Here is a 20,692-nt window from a genome sequence, read left to right on the forward strand (position 1 = left end):
GGGGGTGTCAAGGACAAACTGTAGTGCTTTATTCCTTCAGTAAAGAAAGTCAAGCAAGTCCTTTAGGTCAGTAGAACCTCGACTTCTCCAACTGCCATGCAGACTGGAATAGAATAGCTAAGGACACTGCCCATTTCTCTATAGTCATTCAGCCTGGATGCTGGAAATAGTAAGGGGAAGTAGAGGGGATATTGAGATGTTTTCTTCCTTATGAGTGCTCAAATACATGCCAGTGGACTGCAAAATTCGTGTTTCTTTCTGCCCATTTTATTTTCCTCTTTTAAACTTTAGTCTGTATCTTTGTAGCCGTATTTTTTTTTTTTTTTGAGAGAGGTTTTTAGTATAAGGCACCTGTGCTCCCCAGAAAGAGAGAGACAGAAAGCTAGAAATCACCCCCCCCCCGGGGGGGGGGGACACACTGCAATCCTCTTCCATTCTCCTCCCGGGATCCTGGGCAGGCACACACACACAGGCCTCCCGTGAGTTTAAGCCCCCAGTCCAGGACATGAACATGTTGACTCTCTGTAGCCATTCTTAAAGCAGCACTTGGGTCCTCTTAAACTCGAAGATGAGTCATCATCAACAGACACAGTAAACAATTTTCTTAATTGTTGGACTTTAAGTTCCTACTTTCAAGGACCTCACAGTATAGCCCAGTTCCTCAGCTATACATCTAATTTACGTTTCCCTGCATTCTCAGCTATTTAAAAAGGATTATGATTTTTTTTTCTTTAACATGTGAGCTATTTGAGTTCCCTGTATATTCTGGTTATCAATTCCTTTTCTGAGACATGACTTACAAAAATTTTCCCCCATTCCAAGGGTTGCTTCTTCCCTCTAATTTTTGTTTCCCTAGCTGGGCAGAAGAATTTAGATGGATATAATCTGACCTGTCTATTTTGGGGATTATCATCTGGGCTTTAGAAGTCTTATTTAAGAAATTTTAGCCTACTCCAATATCTTCAAGAGCTTTTCCTAAATTTTCTGCTAGTATTTTTATAGTTTGAGGCTTTACATTAAGATCTTTGATTCATTTTGAGCTGATTTTTATTAATGATGAGAGATAGGGGCCCAGTTTCTTTTTTCTGTAGATGGATATCCAGTTCTTCCTGCATCATTTGCTGAAAAGGCTTTCTTTTTTCCACTGCATTGTCTTTACCCTTTGTCAATGATCACTTGGGTGTATGATCTAGAGTTACTTTCTGGATTATCTGTCTGTTCTACTGGTCTACATGTCTATTTTTGTGTCAGTGCCATGCGGTTTTGATTATCACTGCTTTGTAATATATGTTGAAGTAAAGTAGTGAGATGCATCCTACTTTATTCTTTTTATGTAGTATTGCCTTGGTGATACGGGATCTTTGATGATTCCAAAATAATTTTATGTTGGGAACCAGCAGTTAGCGTAATGGCTATGTTGCTGGACTCCCACGTAGTCAACCGCAGTTCGCGTCCCGGACCCAGTGTCTTAAAACTCATGCCGGGCGCGTGTGCGTGCGTGCCCAAGATCCCAAGAGGAGAATGGAGGAGAAGGGATTGCGGCGTGACTATCCCCCCTGGGGGGTGACTTCTTTCTTTCTGTCTCTTATGTTTCTCTCTGTCTGTCTGGCAAGCGCACGCGCCCTATAGCGAAAAAAAACTCTCCAAAATAAATAAATAAATAAATAAATAAATAATTTTATGTTTGCTTTTTCATTTCTGTGAAGAATGTCACTGGTAATTTGATAAGAATCACATCAAATATGTAAATTACTTTGAGTAAAACAGACATTTTGATTCTATTGCTTCTTCCAATCCAAGAACAGGGATGTCTTTGCCTTTTGTGTGTGTGTGAGTGTGTGTGTGTGTGATATACTCAATTTTTTTCCCGAGGTTTTCATAGTTTTCCTTATAGAGGTCTTTCGCCTCTTTGGTGTAGGTTTTTTCCTACGTCTATTATTTATTTGTAGCTATTATAAATTAGATTGCTTTCTTCAATTCTGTCTTGGTGTGTTTATTGTTTGTATATAAAAATGCTATTGATTTTTGTATATTGATTGTGTATCTCGCTACTTTACTGAATTTATCACTTCTAGGAGTTTTTTCATGGGTAATTTTGGATTTTCTATTTACATAATCATATCATCTGCAAATAGAGACAGTTTAGCTTCTTCTATGCCTATCCAAATGCTTTTTATTTTGCTCTCTTGTCTAATTGCATTGGTTAGAGCTTCAAGGGTGGTGTTAAAAAGGAAATACATGGACCAGCAGATGGCATAATGGTTACGTAATGACTCCCACATGACTAACTGCTGCTCAAGTCCTGAACTCAGAGGCTTGAAACTCACGCTGGGCACATATGAATGTATGCCCAAAATCCTGAAGGAAAAGAGATTGTGGCATGGCCATCCACCAAGGGCGTATGGGGGAGCAAGGTCTCGCTTTCTGTCTCTCTGATGAGCACATGCGCCCTATAGAAAAATATATAAATAAATAAAAGAGTAAAGACAGTGGGCATCTTGTCTTGTTCTAGTTTTTGGTGGGAAAGCTTTCAGCTTTTCCCCATTCAGTATTATACTAGTAATGCATCTATTATATATTACTTTTGCATTGAGAAATGTCTCTTCTTGGAAACCAGCAGTTAGCGTAATGGCTATGTCGCTGGACTCCCACGTAGTCAACCGCAGTTCACGTCTCGGACCTGGTGGCTTAGAACTCACGCCGGGCGCATGTGCGTGCGTGCCCAAGATCCCGAGAGAATGGAGGAGAAGGTATTGCAGCATGACCATCCACCCTGGAGGGTGATTTCTCGCTTTCTGTCTTTCTGTCTCTCTCTGTCTGTATGGTGAGCACATGTACCCTATAGCGAAAACCTCTCAAAAAACAAAAACAAAAAAAAAGAAAGAAAGAAATGTCTCTTCTATACCTATTTTGCTGAGAGTCTTGATTATGAAGGGATGTTGCATTTTACCAAATGCTTTTTCTCTGTCAGTATATATGATCATATGATTTTTATCTTTCCTTCTGTAATGCGATGCATTAAATTTATTGTTTTGTGTATGTTTAGCCATTGTTGCATCCCTGGGATAAAACCTACCTAGTTGTAGTGTACAACTTTTTTATTGTGCTCTTGGATTTGGTTTGCTAGTATTTTGTTGAGGATTTTAGCATCTGTATTCATCAGAGATATTGGTCTGTAGTTTTTCTGGTTTTTTTTTTTTTTGTATTTTTGTTGTTCTGTTGTTGTAGTCTTTGCTTTTTAGATGGAAGGTGATAGAAGCTTAATAAAATGAGTTTTGAAGGATTCCTTCCTTTTAGATCTTTAGAAATAGTTTGAGGAGAATTAGGACTAGCTCTTCTTAAAAACTGTATAGATTTCAGAAGTGAAACCATTGGGATCTGGGCATTTCTTTGTTGGGAGAGTATTTGTTACTGATTCAATCTCATTGTTCATTATGGGTATATTCAGGTTTTCTGTTTCTTCCTGATTTAGCCTAAATGATTTGTACATTTCCAAAAATTTGTCCATCCCATCTAGGTTGTCTAGTATGTTGGCAAATTTTCACTTGTAGTATTCTCTCATAATTTTTTGTATTTCTGATGTATTGGTTGTAATATACCAGCTTTGTTACTGATATTATCTATCTGGTTCCTTTCTTTGTTTTTCTTGTTTACTCTAGCTAATAATTTGTCAATTTTGTTTAATCTTTCAAAAAACCAGCTCTTCTAGATCCAGCAGATGGGGTAAAAGTTATGTTGCTGGACTCCCACATGGCCAACCATGGTTTGAGTCCCAGACTGGTGACTTCAAAATCATGCCAAACACATATGTGTGGATGCCCAAGATCCCAGAGGAGAAAGGAGTGGAAGGAATTGTGGCCTGGCCCTGGGAGAGGGGAGCTTCTGAATTTCCCTCTCACTGTGTCTGTCTGTCTTTCTCTCTATCTGGGGCAGACATGCACCTTAAGGCAAAAAAAGCGTCTTTCAAAAATTTTTTTGTGGGGAGGGAGGTGGCATGGTGGTTAATGGTGTTGGATTCCCACATGGCTGACTGCAGTTTGAGTCTTAGGCTGGGCAGCTTGCTTTCTTACTTTCTCTCCAGCTCTTGTTCTCACTCTGTCCCTCTCTGGTCAAATTAAAAATAAATAAACAAATAAATAAAGTTAAATAAAATAATTCTTTAAAAAAAGAAAAATATTGTTTTCTTGCTGTATGTTTGTGTCTGTGTGTGTAGTTCTTTTATTCTCTGTTTCATTTATTTCAGATCTAATCTTTATTATTTCTTCTGGTATTTTTTGGGATTTTTATTATTGATTTTCCTCCAACATCGAGTTATTTATTTGCCACATTTGTGTGTGTGTGTGTGTGTGTGTGTGTGTGTGAGAGAGAGAGAGAGAGAGAGAGAGAGAGCATTGATTGCTAGAACATCATTTGAGGGCTCTTTCTGTGGTTGATTTCAAGTTTAATTCCATTTTGGTCTAAGAAGATGCTGGATATAGTTTCTATACTTTGAAAATTGTAGAGGCTTGTTTTGTGCACTACTATGTATCAATCTTTGAAAATACTCCATTTGGAGATAAGAAAAAAGTATATTTTATGGTTCTTAGGTGAAATATGCTGTACATGTCTGTCAGGTTCATTCAATTTATGATATCATTTATCTCCTATGTCTGTTTGTTTATTTTTTGTCTAGATGACCCATCCAGTGGTGACAGTGGGACATTGAAATTCCCAACAGTTAGTGTATTGCAGTCTATCTCTCCCTTTAGACTGAGTAGTCCTTCTTTTACTTATTTGGGTTCCCCAGTGTTGGGACACAAATCTTTATAACTGTTAAATCTTCTTGGTGAATTAATCATTTTAGAACTATATGATGTCCTTCTTTGTCTGTCTTTAGCATTTTTATCTCAAAGTCTATTTTGTCTGGTAATATCAGTACTCTGACCTTTTCATAATTTCTGTTTGCGTGAAATAATTTTTACTAGCACTTTACTCTTGGTCTATGTATGTCTTGGTCATCCAAAGATGTGTTTCTTGTAAGCAACATATAGAGGGTTCCCTTTTTTTTTTTTTTTAATCCATTGAGCCAATCTGTATCTTTTATGGGGAATTTAATTCATTAGTATTCAATGTTATTATCGATAACAGTCTCGTCCTGTCATTTTGTTGTTCTTTTTCTCTGGTTACTTTGTGTTCTCTTGCTTCTATTTATCTCTGTTTAGTTTTCCTGAAGTAATATATCCTTAGTTATTTCCTGAAGAGGTGGTCTAGTATTAATTAATTATTTTATCTTTTATTTATCTGGCTGTAACTTCAGTTTTATTTCCCTTTCAAAGGTAATCTTGCCAGGTATAATATTCTTGGCTGAAATTATTTTTCTATCAGAGTTTTAAATATGTCTTCCCAATCTTTCCTTCCTTTCATTTCAGTGAAGAGATACAATGTTAGCCTAATCCATAAACTTTGTAATTACCTTGGCATTCCTCTCTTGACCGTATTTAGATATCGTCTTCTTTGATTTGGACTATTTTGGCTATTGTGTGCCTTGGAGAGAATGTTCTTATGTTTCATGTATTCAGTGCTTTTTTTATCCCCTCAAGTTGGATGTCTGTATGCCTCTCTAAATTTAGAAAGTTTTCAGATAATAGTTCATGAAGAGATTTTCTATATTTTTACCTACTGAAATACCGTTATGCAGATATATGGCCATTTGATGGTGTCTAGGATTTCCTGTATGTTGTCCTTTTTTTTTTTTCTTTTTCTTTTTAGGATTTTGCTGTAGGGCATGTGTGATCACCAGAAAGAGGGAAAGCGAGAACTTGACCCCCAGAGGGATAGCCATGCCACAATCTCTTTTCCTCCGTTCTCTTACTGGGATTTTGGGCACACACACACACACACGTGCACCTAGCATTATTTTTAAGCTACCAGGTCTAGGACTTGAACCACAGTCAACCATGTGGGAATCCAGCATCTTAACCATCATTCTACCTTCTGGGTCCATTGTCCTCATTTATAATGGTTACTTTTCCATTCTTTTTGGTGACTTGGGCTAAATCAGAGGTTTTGTCTTTAAGATCAGATATTCTTCTATATGGTTTAATCTGCTGTTAATATTTTCAAAGGAGGTTTTGATTTCCTGAATTTATTTTTTATCTCCAGAAGTTCTGTTTGATTCTTCTTTTTCTGACACATCTCTGATTTTTTGTGTTTTATCCATTGTTGGTGATGAGTTATCTTGTTCCTTTGAAGGTATTTCCTGTTTTTTTTTTTTCATATTTTTTAGGACTCCACTTTGATTTTTAGTAATCTGGTAATGTGCACACTTATTCCTATTTCTTTTGAAATAGGTTACTGTAACTCTGTGCTCATGTGTGCTCTTTGGCACGCTAGTTAACTGCATGCCAGCTTCCCTTTTCTACTGTGGATGGGTGTGTGGTATCCACAGTGGGAGTTTGGGCCTCAGATTTCCTAGGTGAGTTTCTCTCCTTATTTCCTTCCTTCCTTTGGGATGGACAATAGTCAAATGGTGGTTGGCAAAGGACAGCCTCTCTTCTCTCACTCCCATCAGGTATTGTTCTAAAGGTTTTATTTACAAACATGATATTTTGTAAATATTCACAACAGAGGTTGATTCTAACACTAGTCTCATCTTACAGTGAGAGGAATAAGGCAGAGATTTAATTATTATTTTAATCATATTATATGCTACAGTTATATGCTATAATGTTATAATATGAAATATTTATTATGTATTAATTAGTATGACCAAGTTTGTGCAGCTAGTGTGTGGCAACTTAATATTTGAACCCAGCTGCCTGTATAGAAGCAAATGTTAATATGTCATTTCCATATTCATGATCTCATCTGTAATCACTGCCCCTTTTAAAAATAGGAAACTAGGGCTCAGAGAGGATAAATAGGTTTTCTTACTAGCTTATCACCAGTAAATAAAAAAAAACAATCAGAGCTTCTGCTCCATAGTATTATAGGATGGCTAAGAAAATAACCGTAATTTTTGCATTGCTTTCACTTGACAAGAGAAATAAGGATTAGAACACAGATTAAACAACAATGTAAAGAAGCCACCCAAGAGGCGAATATGCAACAGACGACATCTCTCCGTTTTCTCTAGGAAATCACTGCCTTTTTTAGAATAAAAACATTAGAAGACATGACTGAGCCAGCTCCATGGCCTAGTAGTTGGGACAACCAGATCCCACACAGCTGACCCTGAGGTTGGAGTTCCAGACCCAGAGGCATAAAAACATGCAGGGCACATGTGCATGTGTCCCCAGAATCCTAAAAAGAGGGAGAGTTGGGGTAGAAGGGATTGCTACCTGATCATTCTCTTTGGGGAGGGAGGTGTTTTCTCCTCTTCCTCTCTTTCTCTGTCCTTATCTCTGTCTCTCTCTCTTGAAATCACACAGTTGCTCTAGCAAAAAATGAAAAAGAAAGATATAATCAAAGCCAACTTATGTACCTCAATTGGATCTTGGTATGAATAAATTAATATTGTGATTATATAAGAAAAGGTCCTTAATTTTTAGAGATGGAAATTAATAATTACGGTTAAAATGTCACAATACTTCTAATTATAAAATAACCTAGTGAAATAAAAAGATGAGGTAAATTTCAAATAAAATGAACATTTATTAACACTACATGATACATATTTAAAAAGTTTATTATACCATCCTCTATTTTTTTCTCTTAGAAAATGTTCATTATAAAAAGTCTCATAACCATACTATATGGGTTTTTATTGACCTTAAGTATAAATTTAATCTCTGTGGCTGTTCAAATATTTTTTTCTTTCTTTCTTTCTTCCTTTCTTTCTCTCTCTCTTTCTTTCTCTCTTTCTCTGTTTGTTTCTTTTTCTTTCCTTTTTAATTTGGTAGAGAATGTGTGCACTCACTAGAAAGAGACAGAGAGAAAGAGAAAAAGTGAGAAAGCACCACCAATGGGGTACAGCAAGGTTGCAGTCCCTTTCCCTCCATTCTTCTTTTAGGATTTTGGGCACACATATGTGCCCAGAATCCATTTTTTTTTCTTTTTTTGGAGAGCTTTTTGCTATAGGGCACGTGCGCTTGCCAGACAGACAGAGACAGAGAGATAGAAAGTGAGAAATCACCCCCCAGGGGGGATGGTCACGCCGCAATCCCTTCTCTTCCATTCTCCTCTTAGGATCTTGGGCATGCACGCACATGTGCCCAGCGTGAGTTTAAGCCATCAGGTCCGGGACTCAAACCGCAGTCGACTATGTGGGAGTCCAGCGACATAGCCATTACGCTAACTGCTGGTCCCCCCAGAATCCTTTTCAAGCCACCAGCTGTAGGACTCAAATCACTCAGTCAGTCATATGAAATCCAGCCATCTTAACTACCCCCTCTGATTGGCCCAGTTCAAGTTCTTTATTGGCGGGACTGAAAATATCTATCAGAGTGTTCAAAGGATTATCTGAGGTACTTCTTGAAAAGCACTTAGAACAGAGTATGCAGTACCATCTGTCTACTAGATTTATTCATTGAATGTATCTTTAAAAATGTATCTTTATTGATGGCCTTCCATGTGCCAGACATTTTTCAGACAGATTGGTATTTATCACTATTGAAACTGTCACCATCTCATTTAAATTGTTCATTCTCTCTCTTTAAATTGTTCATTAAATTCATTGTATCATGGGGATACTTCAGAGGATATGTGGAGGAAAACATATCACTATCATCCCAGGCAGACTTCCTAAATTTTTTTGAAATCTTATTCCAAATTTCACTTGTCTTCAGGGAACTACGTAGTTATTTTTGTACCATGTTCATACAGTTTTACCATCTTTGCCATCTCCATACTAAGTGAAGAACGTATTTTAGCATTAGTGTAACTAGAATATACTTAAATTCCCCGGGGGCAAACTCTTCTATGGGACATTTATGCCTGTATTTGAATTCTTTCTCTGCCATGTAACACTAGTCTTAAGATCACTTTCCTTCTCTAAAATAAATGGTCCCTATCTTAAAAAAGTAGATATACCTACTTGGATAGTATTTTTGGAGATTAGCAATTTGAGATAGTTTTCATAAAGTGTTAAATATAGTGCTCAGTAAAAGAGAACTTTTATTGTTGGGGTGATTATAATTGATGGATAAACTATCTACCTGCTAAGTTTACATCTCTGGATAGACAAAGTTAGAGCTGAAAGGGAAGGTAAGATATAAATCCCAGTTGATCGTTTCCTCGGTACAATTAATGATAGCTATGAAAATATTGCTACAACTCAAACCTTTTTGAAATTAGTGTTTCAGCTGAACCATCCATTCATCTTCAAGCCATCATGAGCTCTAAGAAACGGAGGTCACAGAAGGTTCCATTCAATGAAAGGAAATATATGAAGATTGATCACTATCTTTCTCAGGTATATCTGCAACTACTATTTACCAAACATAATGATGTTAGACTTAATCATCCTGGGCACTGAGTTCATAGATCTTACTGCCAAGAAATTACCTCACAGTATATTGAGAATATTACATAAGTTAAGATGAGTTTCTCATCTATCTTATTCTTTCTGTTTTGGGGGGTAGCCATGGGGAAAAGGAGTTAAAATACAAATATTGATCACATCAAAGCAGGCTTTAATGTAAGGTTTTTGTGACACAACAGCAACAACAAAATCAAATAAAATGTGTTATAGTAAGCTATGAACAAAAAATTAGTACTTTTTCATGGCATTTCCTTGCAAATATGACTGATCTATTTAATCATAACTTATATGTTTATAATGCTTTATGGCTTGTTTTCCTCTGTAAAAAGACAGAGAGATCATATTTTTTCTCCCTTATTTCACAGGATTTTGTAATTAATTGACATAGTAGAGGAAATAGTTTACATTCTTTGTATGATGAATACTGGGTGATTCAAAGTACTTATTATTAGAAATAAGTATATTTTTATGACCAGTTAACTAATAATTATTTTGCTTATCATTTAATGCTGGCTAACAAATTATGGTAACATAAAGTTCTTGAATTTGGTGTTTTAAACAACTTTTTTTAGAGAGAGATTTTTGCTATAGTGTGTGCGCATTCACCCAAGAGACAGGGACAGAGAAACAGAAAGTAAGAAATCACCCTCCAGGGGCATGGCCATGCTGCAATCCCTTCTCCTCCATTCTCCTCTTGGGATTTTGGGCACTCATGCACTTATACCTGGCATGAGTTTAAGCTGCCAGGTCCAGGACTTGAACCGCGGTCAACTACATGGGAGTCCAGTAACCATTAAGTCATCTGCTGGTCCCAAGAATAACATTTTTGGTATGATCTATTATATGCTCAGCAAAAGTAAAATCTGTATAACAAACTCATAAACGAGATCTGAAATAATACTATGATAGAATTGGTAGTATTTTGTTTGTTGTCTTAGAGAGATTTTTGCTATAGGGTATGTGCAGTTACCAGGGAGACAAAAAGTGAGAAATCCATCCTGATCCCTTCTTCTCTTGGTATTTTGGGGACACATCACATGCTCCAAGCTTGAGTTTCAAGCTGGTAAGTCCGGGACTTGAACTGAGATTGGCCATGTGGGAGCCAGTCCCCCAACCACTATGCCACCTGCTGGCCTTGAGACTTGGTAGATTTTTGGCATCTTTGTTTTGGATATATCTGGAAAAAAGTTGTGTTTCTTCTTTCATGTTTCTCAGAAAAATGTAGCAGTGTTGTGGATCAAAAGCTCATCTGACTGATGTGACAGGAAGCTCAGCTTATGTTCTAGATCTGATTTAATTCTATTACTTGTCTTTTGAAACTGATTCTGAGTTTCTCATAGAAAAATCAGTGAATTACATATTAAAAAGGGAAACAAGGGGCCAGCAGGTGGTTAAGGCACTAAACGCCCACATGGCTGACCCAGCGGCTTGAAAATCATACCAGGCACGTGTGTGTTTGTGTCAAAATCCTGAAAGGAAGACTGGAAGAGAAAGGATTCTGTCATGGCCATCTCCCCTGAGGGGGTGATTTCTCACTTTCTCTTTCTCTGGGTAACACATGAGCCAGTGGCAAAAACCTAAAAAACAAACAAACAAACAAAACAGGGTTCCACTCACAATTTTAAGATATCTAATATTTATTTTTAGATACCTAAAGAACAAGAAGACAATTCCAATATTTCACCAGTAAGGATGGGATGTAGACAAGATCTAAGAGAGATAACTAACAACCAGGCTCAAAGATCCCGTTCACCTAAGAAAAATATAACTAAAATCCAGGCTCAAAGATCCCGTTCACCTACACTCCAAAATAAGGTCATTTACGTTGCCCTAGAGAAGAATGAAGAAATGAAACATGTGCTCACACACTGTGAGAGGGGTAGCTTATACATGGCTCTCAACACTCTGAAGGCCCTCAAAGAAGATATAGAAACCAAGCAAGGCAAAGAAATGCTGGTGCGTGGCACGGAAGGAATCGAAGGGTACCTAAACCTTGGAATGCCCCTCAGTTGTCTTCCTGAGAACTGCCACATAGCGATTACGTTTTCCCGAAGTAAAAATAAGCCTGAAGAAGAGAACCAAGTATTTGGCCGGCATGAGGAGGCATATGCTGATTGTATCAAGTTTTACATTCATGCAATTGAAAAGAGAAGTAAAAAGATTGTGAAATGCGGAGAACTTCACAAAGAAGGTTGCAAACTCTGTGTTTATGCTTTCAAAGGAGAAACCATCAAGGAGGCTCTGTGCAAGGATGGCAGATTTCTCTCCTTTCTTGAGAGTGAAAATTGGAGACTCATTAACAACCTGGATTCCATTTTGGAAAACACACAGCCCGTCGATGAATTAGAGGGAAAGCTCTTTCAGGTTGCGTTTGAGAGAAAAATGGGCCTTAGAGCAGCAGCCACTTCGCATTGCGAGTCAGAGAAGACAAACGTCTGTGTGTTGAAAGAACAAATTGTGGCCCAGTACCCCAGTTTGAAAACAGAAAGTGAAGAAATCAAGGCAAATTTCAAAAAAGAAATGAAAAAAATAAAGGGGAAAGAATTATTTATGGTGCATAAGACAAACTTTGGGAAACTGACAAAAAACTCTACTCCTGTTAAAGTAGTCAAATGTCTCTCACGTCTCAGTGACTCAGTTGGATTTATTTTCTGGGACAATAATGGAAATAGCGGCTCTGCCACCTGCTTCGTTTTCACAGGATTATTCATTTTCACATGCCGACATGTAATAGATGACATTGTAGAAGGAATCGACCAAGAGAAGTGGGCAGACATAATTGGTCAATGTGTAAGGGTGACATTTACTTATGAAGAGTTCCCAGAAAAAGAGAACTGCTTTTCTGTTGAACCTTGGTATGAGATCTCTGATACAGATTATGACTATGCTGTCCTGAAACTGAAGGAAAATGGGGAACAAGTGCCTGTGGGTCTATATAATGGAATTGCTCCTTCACCACTAAGTGGCTTGATATATATTATTGGCCATCCATATGGGGGGAAAAAGTCCACTGATGGATGTTCTGTGATCCCTCAGGGTCAACGAGAACAGAAGTGTCAGGAACACATTCAGGCTAGAATAGAGGAGGGTTCTACACAGTATATCCATATGTTCACTCAAAGAAGCTTCTCAGAAATCATTCACAGACCAGATGTGATTACCTATGACACCAGTTTTTACTTTGGGGCTTCTGGCTCTCCAGTGTTTGATTCAAATGGTTCGCTGGTGGCCATGCATACCGCTGGTTTTGCTTATGAATACCAAAATGAGGTTTCTAGTATCATTGAATTTGGCCCTGCTATGGAATTCATTCTCCTTGATATTAAGCAAAAACATCCAAAATGGTATGAAGAAGTATGTATAAATCAGCAGGATATAGAAATGGTGAGCGATGAGTGAGGACTGATGAGAATTGCTTTAAGAGAATTGCCTGGAAGTTGTTCTGCCGCAGGCATTGAAGAGGGTTCTCTAAATTCCAAGTCAATTTCATTAAAAATGAAAATAATTAATATTATAGACCACTTCCAATATGCCAGGCATTTTTCTAAGTACATGAGGAAATTAACCCTAACTACTCTGTAACTTTTTTTTTTTTAAGTTTTTGCTTTACAGTGTATGTGCTTACTGAAGAGAGAGAAAGACATAGGGACAGTTAGAGAAAAAGTGAGAAATCCCTCAGGAGAGATGGCCACACCACAATCCCTTCTCCTCTAGTCTCCCAGTATCTTGGGCATGCACAGACACACATGCAGTGTGATTCTTTTTTTTTTTTTTATTTTATTTTTAAAGCTTCTTTTATTTTTTTTTCACATTATTATTTGTTTTTTTTGGTATATACTTTCAATCATATTGTCGCAGTGTGATTCTTGAGCCACCAATCTGAAACTTGTACCTCAGTCGGCCATGTGGGAGTCCAGCAACATAACCAGTACGCCATCTGCTGGCCTCACAACTCTATAACTGTTACTCCTGGTATTTTCTTTTTTTTGAGAGGATTTTTTTCCTGGGGGTGCATGCATTCGCCAGAGAGAGACACACATGGTGAGAAGGAAAGTGAGAAATCACCACTCCACCTTCCCTGGGGGAATGGTCACACTGCAATCCCTTTTCCTCCATTCTCCTCCCAGGATCTTGAGCATGCTCATGCCCGTCATGATTTTTTAAGCCACTGGGTCTGGGACTCAAACTGTGGTCAGCCATGTGGGAGTCCAACAACATAACCACTACACCACTTCCTGCTGGTCCCTGTTACCCTATTTTAAAGTCACACAGTATAAAGAATGATGTGGTTATGTAATAATCATTTTGTGACACTAAAAGTCATCAAGATTATTAATTTTTTAAATCTGCCTTATTTTTTTCTCCATTTATTCACTTCAAGGCAGGAGCTAAAACATGTTCATTATTCCCAATATTTGGCAGGTGGAAAATAAGTGCTTAGAAAAATGTATGGATCAATCTGTATCAAAACAGCACTGCAGTTAATGTTAACTGAGGAGTAAATGCTTTGTTAGAAATTATCTCAAGCAAAATCTTTGAATTTCCAAAATTCTTACATCACTTATACTGTCAGAATATACATGCTCTACAATTCAGAGGATAGTATCTATAGGCAATTAGGGTAAGGGGATGATTTTATTTAGATTTCCTTGGCTTTTACCTAATGTCTTTTTTCCTATTCTAAGATCTTACCTAGTATACACATAACATTTAATTGTCCTGTCTTTTTAGGCTCCTCTTGGTTGTGACAATTTCTCAGACTTTTTCTTGTTTTTGATTACTTTGAAGGTTACGAAGATTCCTAGTCAAGGAGAGTCCCCTTCTATTCACATTTGTTTGATATTTTTCTGATGATTAAACTTGGGTTTGACTGGAGAGGAAAATCACAGAGTACCATGTCATATTGTATCAAGGGTACATACCATCAGCATGATTTGTGACTATTAGTATCGACCTTGATCACCTGGCAGAAGAAGCATTTGTAGATTTCTCCACTATAAACTTACTCTTGTTAAGTTGGATAATTGATTATCCCTTAAAGATTAATACTTTGGATTTGGTTTTAGTGGGTAGTGATTGGATGTTGGTTTTATTATAAGAGTATTAAGTAAAAACTTAATTATTTCATGGTATCGGAGGATGTGGCCTTTGAATATGGATAAAACCATTAGGCTGAGATCCTCTGGACCTCAGACCTCCAAACCATGGGCTAAGTAAACCTCTATTTCTCTTAAATCACCCAATCTCAGATATTTCAGTAAGCAGTGGAATAATGGACTATGATATCTCCCCTTTCCATACTGTACTCTTTGGAAGAAAGTCATTAACGTACTACCTATATTTAAGGAGTGGAGAATTATGCTCACCTTCCTTATATAGATATCCCTGAAATATTTATGTAATTTATTTGGAATCCTTCTGCATAGGAGAAAGGTCACTGCTCACCCGTTTATTGGGTTGTCTGGAAAGTCATGATGCATTTTTGCATAGAAAAACATAGAAACATAGGTCATGACTTTCCTGTTGACCTACTATGTATTTAGTCATTTATGGATAGCAGTGTGAATTCATGGGTACTCTTATACTTGGGGTTATGATCTACTATTACTCTATTTTGTTGCTTACATTGCTCTAGTTTTGGCCATCATGAGTGCCTTCAACCAGCTCTTGTGCCCTTTCGGCATTTCTCTACCAGTGTGTTTTGTTTGTGAGCACTTCCTTACTTTCTGGCACTACCAGATAGATGTTCCAAGCTTCTCTCATGTATTTCTTTTTAAAAAAAAAAAAGAATTACTTGATTTAACTTTATTTATTTATTTTAATTGACCAGAGAGGGACAGAGTGTGTGTGAGAGAGAGAGAGAAGGAGAGAGGGGGAAAATGAGAAAGCGAGCTGCCAGGTCTGGAACTAGAACCATGGTCAGCCATGTGGAAGTCCAGCACCCTCAACCACTATGCCACCTGCCAGCCCTTCTCTCAGGTATTTCTTGACTCAGTCCTAGAATCAATCATTTATTCAAAGAATCCAGTTTACCTTTCACGGAGGATGGTATTAGAAACCAAGATCTGGACACCAGATGTGTTTCTTTTTACTGGGGTGTCATTTCTTTTAGGCCCTCAGCTGACCAAGTATAGTGAACTCTTACTCTATTATGTTGCCTCAACATCCGTCTGGAGTATAAGTGGCTCAGCCACCTTGACCATTTCAGTTCTATACCTCCTCCCAATTTCTCACTGTGGTCTGTCTAGATAGTTGCCTTATACAACTTCCTCCTGGTTGCCACCTCTATACGGAACCAGTGTATATAATCTGACCTCACACCCTGCAGGGACTGTGCAGTTATAGCTCAGGGACCACCTTTCAGTCACAGCATGACCTACTGGAACTTGTGACTGCTCATTCTAAACCCACCAATTAAGACTGCCTGTGGATGATCTGTTTGGAAAATATTCTGGACCTGGTAAAGCCATTGGCCTGGGAGTCTCTCCCCCATGCACTTCCTGTCCTCCGTATGTGTGTGGCCTCTGGGTATGCCCTGTACCCCAGGATGTATAAATAATACAATTTTTATTTCCATAGTCTCTCCAAATCATGGAGGAGGTATTTAAAGAACCTAATTAAGACATAGAGTAAAGAAATATATTAACTTGTATGTATACATATATCTATAAATATTTGTGTATGTAAACATTTGTATGTATAATAAGTAAGGAATTCTGTCTGATGTCTCCAGCTCTAACCCATCACCCCATTTTAGCCTCTCCCCTTACTTATCTGTAAATTCTCACTTCAACAGTGAACAACATGGGTCCTTCCATCCCCCATCCATTTATTTATTTGTTTAATTCCAGTAATTCCAACATATATGGCCTTATAAAATTGTTAGCCTGCAACTGGATGAGAAATAATCTATCAACTAGAGTACAGTGTTTATGTGCAATTTCTTTTGTTTTTAATCTTACTCATTCCATTCATTCCCAAAGTTATTTAGGACAGCATTTTTTTACTCACACTCTTCAGTAAGTTTGTCTCATAGATATATAATACAGCTATACATTCAATACCGGTAGAGTCTGTTGTCACAGCCTGAATTTTTCTTTGATTCTTGTCCTCCTAAATGATTTTTTAAGGTTCTGTGCTTTTTAATAAGTGCATAATGTTATGTATCCATTGTTTATAGTATCATAGAATACTTCTGGCACACTAAAAACCCCTCTGGGCATCACCTACTTACCTCTCCCCTGAACTCCTGATAACTACTGCTTTTTTTACTGTATTTATGGTTTTGCCTTTCCCAGAATGTTATACAATATAGTCATATAGTGTTTAGCCTTTTCAGACAAATGCCTTTTACTTATAACTGTGCAATTAACGTTTCTCTGTGTTAAGAAAAAAATCCTCCCTGTTTACTCATTTACCTTTTAAAAGATTTTTAGTGGTTTCTACTTTTTGATGATTATGAATAAAGCTTCTATAAATATTTGTGGTTTTTTGCAAATATAATTTTCAAGACAGTAAATAACTAGGAGCACAGCAGATGGATTGTATGCTAAGACAATGTTTAGCTTTGTAAGAATCTGCCAAACTGTCTTCCAAAGTTATTGTACAATTTTCCATTCTGACCAGCAATGAATAAAGTTGTTCTTATTTCCACCTCCTCACCAATATTAGTTATTATCAGTTTGTTTTTGTGTGTGGGGGGGGAGGGGGCAGGAGTGTGAAGAATTTTAGACACTGATACTGTTGGAATACCTGGGATTCTTCAGGGCGTTATAAGATACATCAATGAAACTGGGATTGCCATGGATGATCCAGCCAACATGTATGATCTAGTTATAGTATCATAGCCTGGATCAGTCAGGAAAATAGAATCACTATAAATATTGAAGACATCGGTGTCGAAGTAGGTATTAGGGATTATGTGCATGTGAGGAGAAAGATCTGTAAGACTGCAGCTAGAGAATGTCAGCCTAAAGCTTTGAAGGAGAGAAGTTGCAGGTTAATGTGGGGAGGTCTGAAGGGATCTGTAAGACTGCAGCCAGAGGAGGTTCGCCTAGAGCTTTGGCAAGAAGAGAGAAGTTGATGGTTAATATGGGGAAACCTGAAAAGAGGCTTTATTTGTCACCATGACGGTACAAAACTATTATAGTCATTTACAGAACAGTTGCAAAATTGCTTCATCAGACAGCCCAAAAGTGGAGGGCTTGTGCAGATATTACAAAGCCCTGTCTGACTACCATGATCTAGAAAATAATGACTACCCACTTTATTTTCACCTTCCAAGTTTCTTATTTATTTTTCTCATTGGCAAATGTACTAGCCCAGAACATAGAGAGATTCCTGTAAGAATTGCTCTCAGCTTTCTGGCACTACTAAATTAACAGTAGATAACTAGCCTACAAACACATATGCAATGCATGCACACCCATATCATTGTAAATAATCACTTTTTGGCTTGGTGACAATGCAATGCTTATTGTATGTTGCATGCATCTTACAAGTATCTTATTACTAATGTCAAGTTATTTGTGCAAATAAAAGACAGCATAGACAAATTATATCACCAGATAGTTTCATACAGCTGAAATATTCTGCCATGTTTAATATCTGATACCATCATAGAGAAGTACCAAGTGAAACAATCAGACCAGTGGCCAGAAGGTGGTGCAGTGATAAATCAAACATTGTCAGTGAGACTGACCCACGTGGAATGGTTCCCAGTTAGCGTACAGAGACCTCCCTGAGTGTGACAGGCATACGCAAGCCCACGATCCAGGGTTGGCTGAGAGTGATCCAGACATCAAGACTGTTAGTGTTGCTGTCTGTCTCTGTCCCTCTTGCTCATGAAATAAAGAAGTAAATAAATAAAATTTTAAATCAGGCTAAAATTGGACACAGGTTTATTTTAAAATAGTTTCTTTATAGTCCCCTTTAATCTTCCATGCAATACTTTTTTTTTTTTTTTATATATGAGAGAGAGATTTTTGCTATAGGGCATGTGTGCTTGCCAGAGAGACAGTAAGAGACAAAGAGAGTTTTTTTTTTTCCCTTTGGCCTGGGAGTGTGTGCACTTGCCAGAGAAAGAGAGACACACAGTGAGAAGAAAAGTGAGAAATCACCCCCCAGGGAGGATGCCCATGCTGCAATCCCTTCTCCTCCATTCTCATCTTGGGCATGCACGCACACGTGCCCAGCGTGAGTCTAAGCCACGGAATCCAGGACTCTAACCGTGGTCGACCACATGGGAGTCTATTGCCTTAACCACTATGCAATCTATTTGCCCCTTCCTTCCACTTCTTAAACCACTCCTTTCTCATTTCTTCTCAAACTATTCAAATGTAAAAGTTCTCTGAGAATCCCATCTTCAGTTCTCTATCTCCTCGTTTACCACTTAGCAACCATTATTTTATTTTATTTTATTTATTTTTTGGAGAGGTTTTTGCTATAGAGCGTGTGCGCTCGCCAGAAAGACAGAGAGAGACAGAGAGACAGAAAGCAAGAAATCATCCCCCGGGGGGATGGCCACGCCGCAATCCTTTCTCCTCCATTCTCCTCTTGGGATCTTGGGCACGCACGCACACATACCCCGTGGTCGGCTACATGGGAGTACAGCGACATAGCCATTACGCTAACTGCTGGTCCCGGCAACCATTATTTTAATGTCCCTGTTACCTCTGTTTGAATCAGTCCATGATTATTTCTAGCCCTGATAGCTCTCAGGAGCACAAATCTACAAGTCAAATTACTTTATCAAGCCCCCTAAAGCATAGTTTGCTAGAAATCAAGTCATAATGACTGCCAGCAATTTTGAACCGAGATCTGCCTCTTCCCTGTTTCCTCTTCTCTGCTTACAGCCCCACTACTCGGATTAATTTCTTTTCCAGACTAGAATCTCTGGACGCATGTTTGGTTACACGGACCCCTCCTTTCTAGTTCTTCATTACGTTCTGTTCTCACTCATCTCTTTCATCAATCTATTATCATAGTAGCTAACATATATGGGTGTTTCATGTTTACGGTTGTGCTAAAAATTCACACACAGAGTCACCTTTGAACTTTGTCACAAACTTTCTCATCTAAATTTTACACATGAAAACCTAAGGCATCTTGTAGGTGAAGTCATCCTGAATCAGGGAGTGGGTGCTGGACCCCTTCCTACCTCAGCATGACCGATGTCTGGCTGCAAAGTGGCTTGAAGCCTCTAGATTTGTTCACGAATCATCTGGGACCGGGAAATCCATCCCATATCACAGGGATCTAAGCCTAATTCTGTCTTCTGGCTTCTCTGGGTGGGGGAAATGTGAGAAGACATCAAGATTTGAAAGAGCCCTAGATGAAAAAAATGGAGCAGCAGGCCAAAGAGCAAAGAGAAAGAAGCCCATTCATTTTCCTGTAGGCTGGAGCCCATTTCAAAGTGAGTATCACATTTGAACACACCTTTCCCTCCTTTTTTCTTAGCTGGAGCCAACTTTGGTCACTGACTGAGTCATTCATTTGCCACCACATTACCTCAGGAGCTTTGGAGGCCCCTTGATCACCTCTAGTAAAGCCTGCAAGGAAAAGCAAGAGACTCAATGAGCAGGGAAGAGGAATGGGTTTCTCTCGTATTTTGTGGCTCTCAGGGGTCCCTGGTTATGACACATCATGAAGGCCAAGCTGGGGAGGAGGCTGTCTCTACTGTGAGTGTCAGCTTCACTAAACTGAAGGATATCTGGATGGCTTGGCTGGTGAAACATTATTTCTAAGTATGTCCTTGAAAGTGTTGCCAGACAAGATTGATGGGAGGAGACAGGAAGACCTGCCTTCAGTGTGGGCAGGCACCAATTAATTGGCCGGAAGTGTGGGAGGGAGAAACAGAGGAAGTGGGAGTTCTGCCTCCACTCTCCCTCCCTCCATCCCCTTTCTCTCCTTTTCCTTCCAGAGCATGCTGTATGTTTTGTTCCTGCATTATAACTGCATTGCCCCTGCTCCTCCATGCAGCCCTTGAGTGCATTTGTCCTTGCCAGCCTGTGGCCCCTGTGACCTTCCAGCCACATTCTAAGTTCTTTAACCTTTAGACTCTGGACTCACCCCAGCATCACCCGAGGGTACTTGGAACTGTGGCCTCCCAAGGACCCCCTTCAGACCTCAGAGCAGAACTGTACCAGTTTTCCTGCTTCTGAGTCTTTGAACTGTTTCTCGAGCTTGCACACCTTCTGATCATGTGCAATAATTCCTACAATAAAGCCCTTC

The 20,692-nt window shown here is 38.5% G+C and overlaps 1 protein-coding gene across 1 annotated transcript in view; it reads left to right on the top strand.

Annotated features, from left to right (window-relative positions):
• The window catches only part of FAM111A (FAM111 trypsin like peptidase A), a 13,647-nt gene extending 503 nt beyond the window's left edge, over positions 1–13,144 (top strand). The window contains exons 2-3 of the mRNA XM_006147396.3: positions 9,274–9,391; positions 11,108–13,144. Of these exons, the coding sequence (XP_006147458.1) occupies positions 9,311–9,391; positions 11,108–12,859 (1,833 nt within the window). The 5' untranslated portion in view covers positions 9,274–9,310 and the 3' untranslated portion in view covers positions 12,860–13,144. The remainder of the gene's footprint in view (positions 1–9,273; positions 9,392–11,107) is intronic.
• The last annotated feature ends 7,548 nt before the right edge of the window (positions 13,145–20,692 follow it).

Source organism: Tupaia chinensis, unplaced genomic scaffold, assembly GCF_000334495.1.
Source record: "Tupaia chinensis unplaced genomic scaffold, TupChi_1.0 Scaffold000213_1, whole genome shotgun sequence".
Classification (NCBI taxonomy): Eukaryota; Metazoa; Chordata; class Mammalia; order Scandentia; family Tupaiidae; genus Tupaia; species Tupaia belangeri.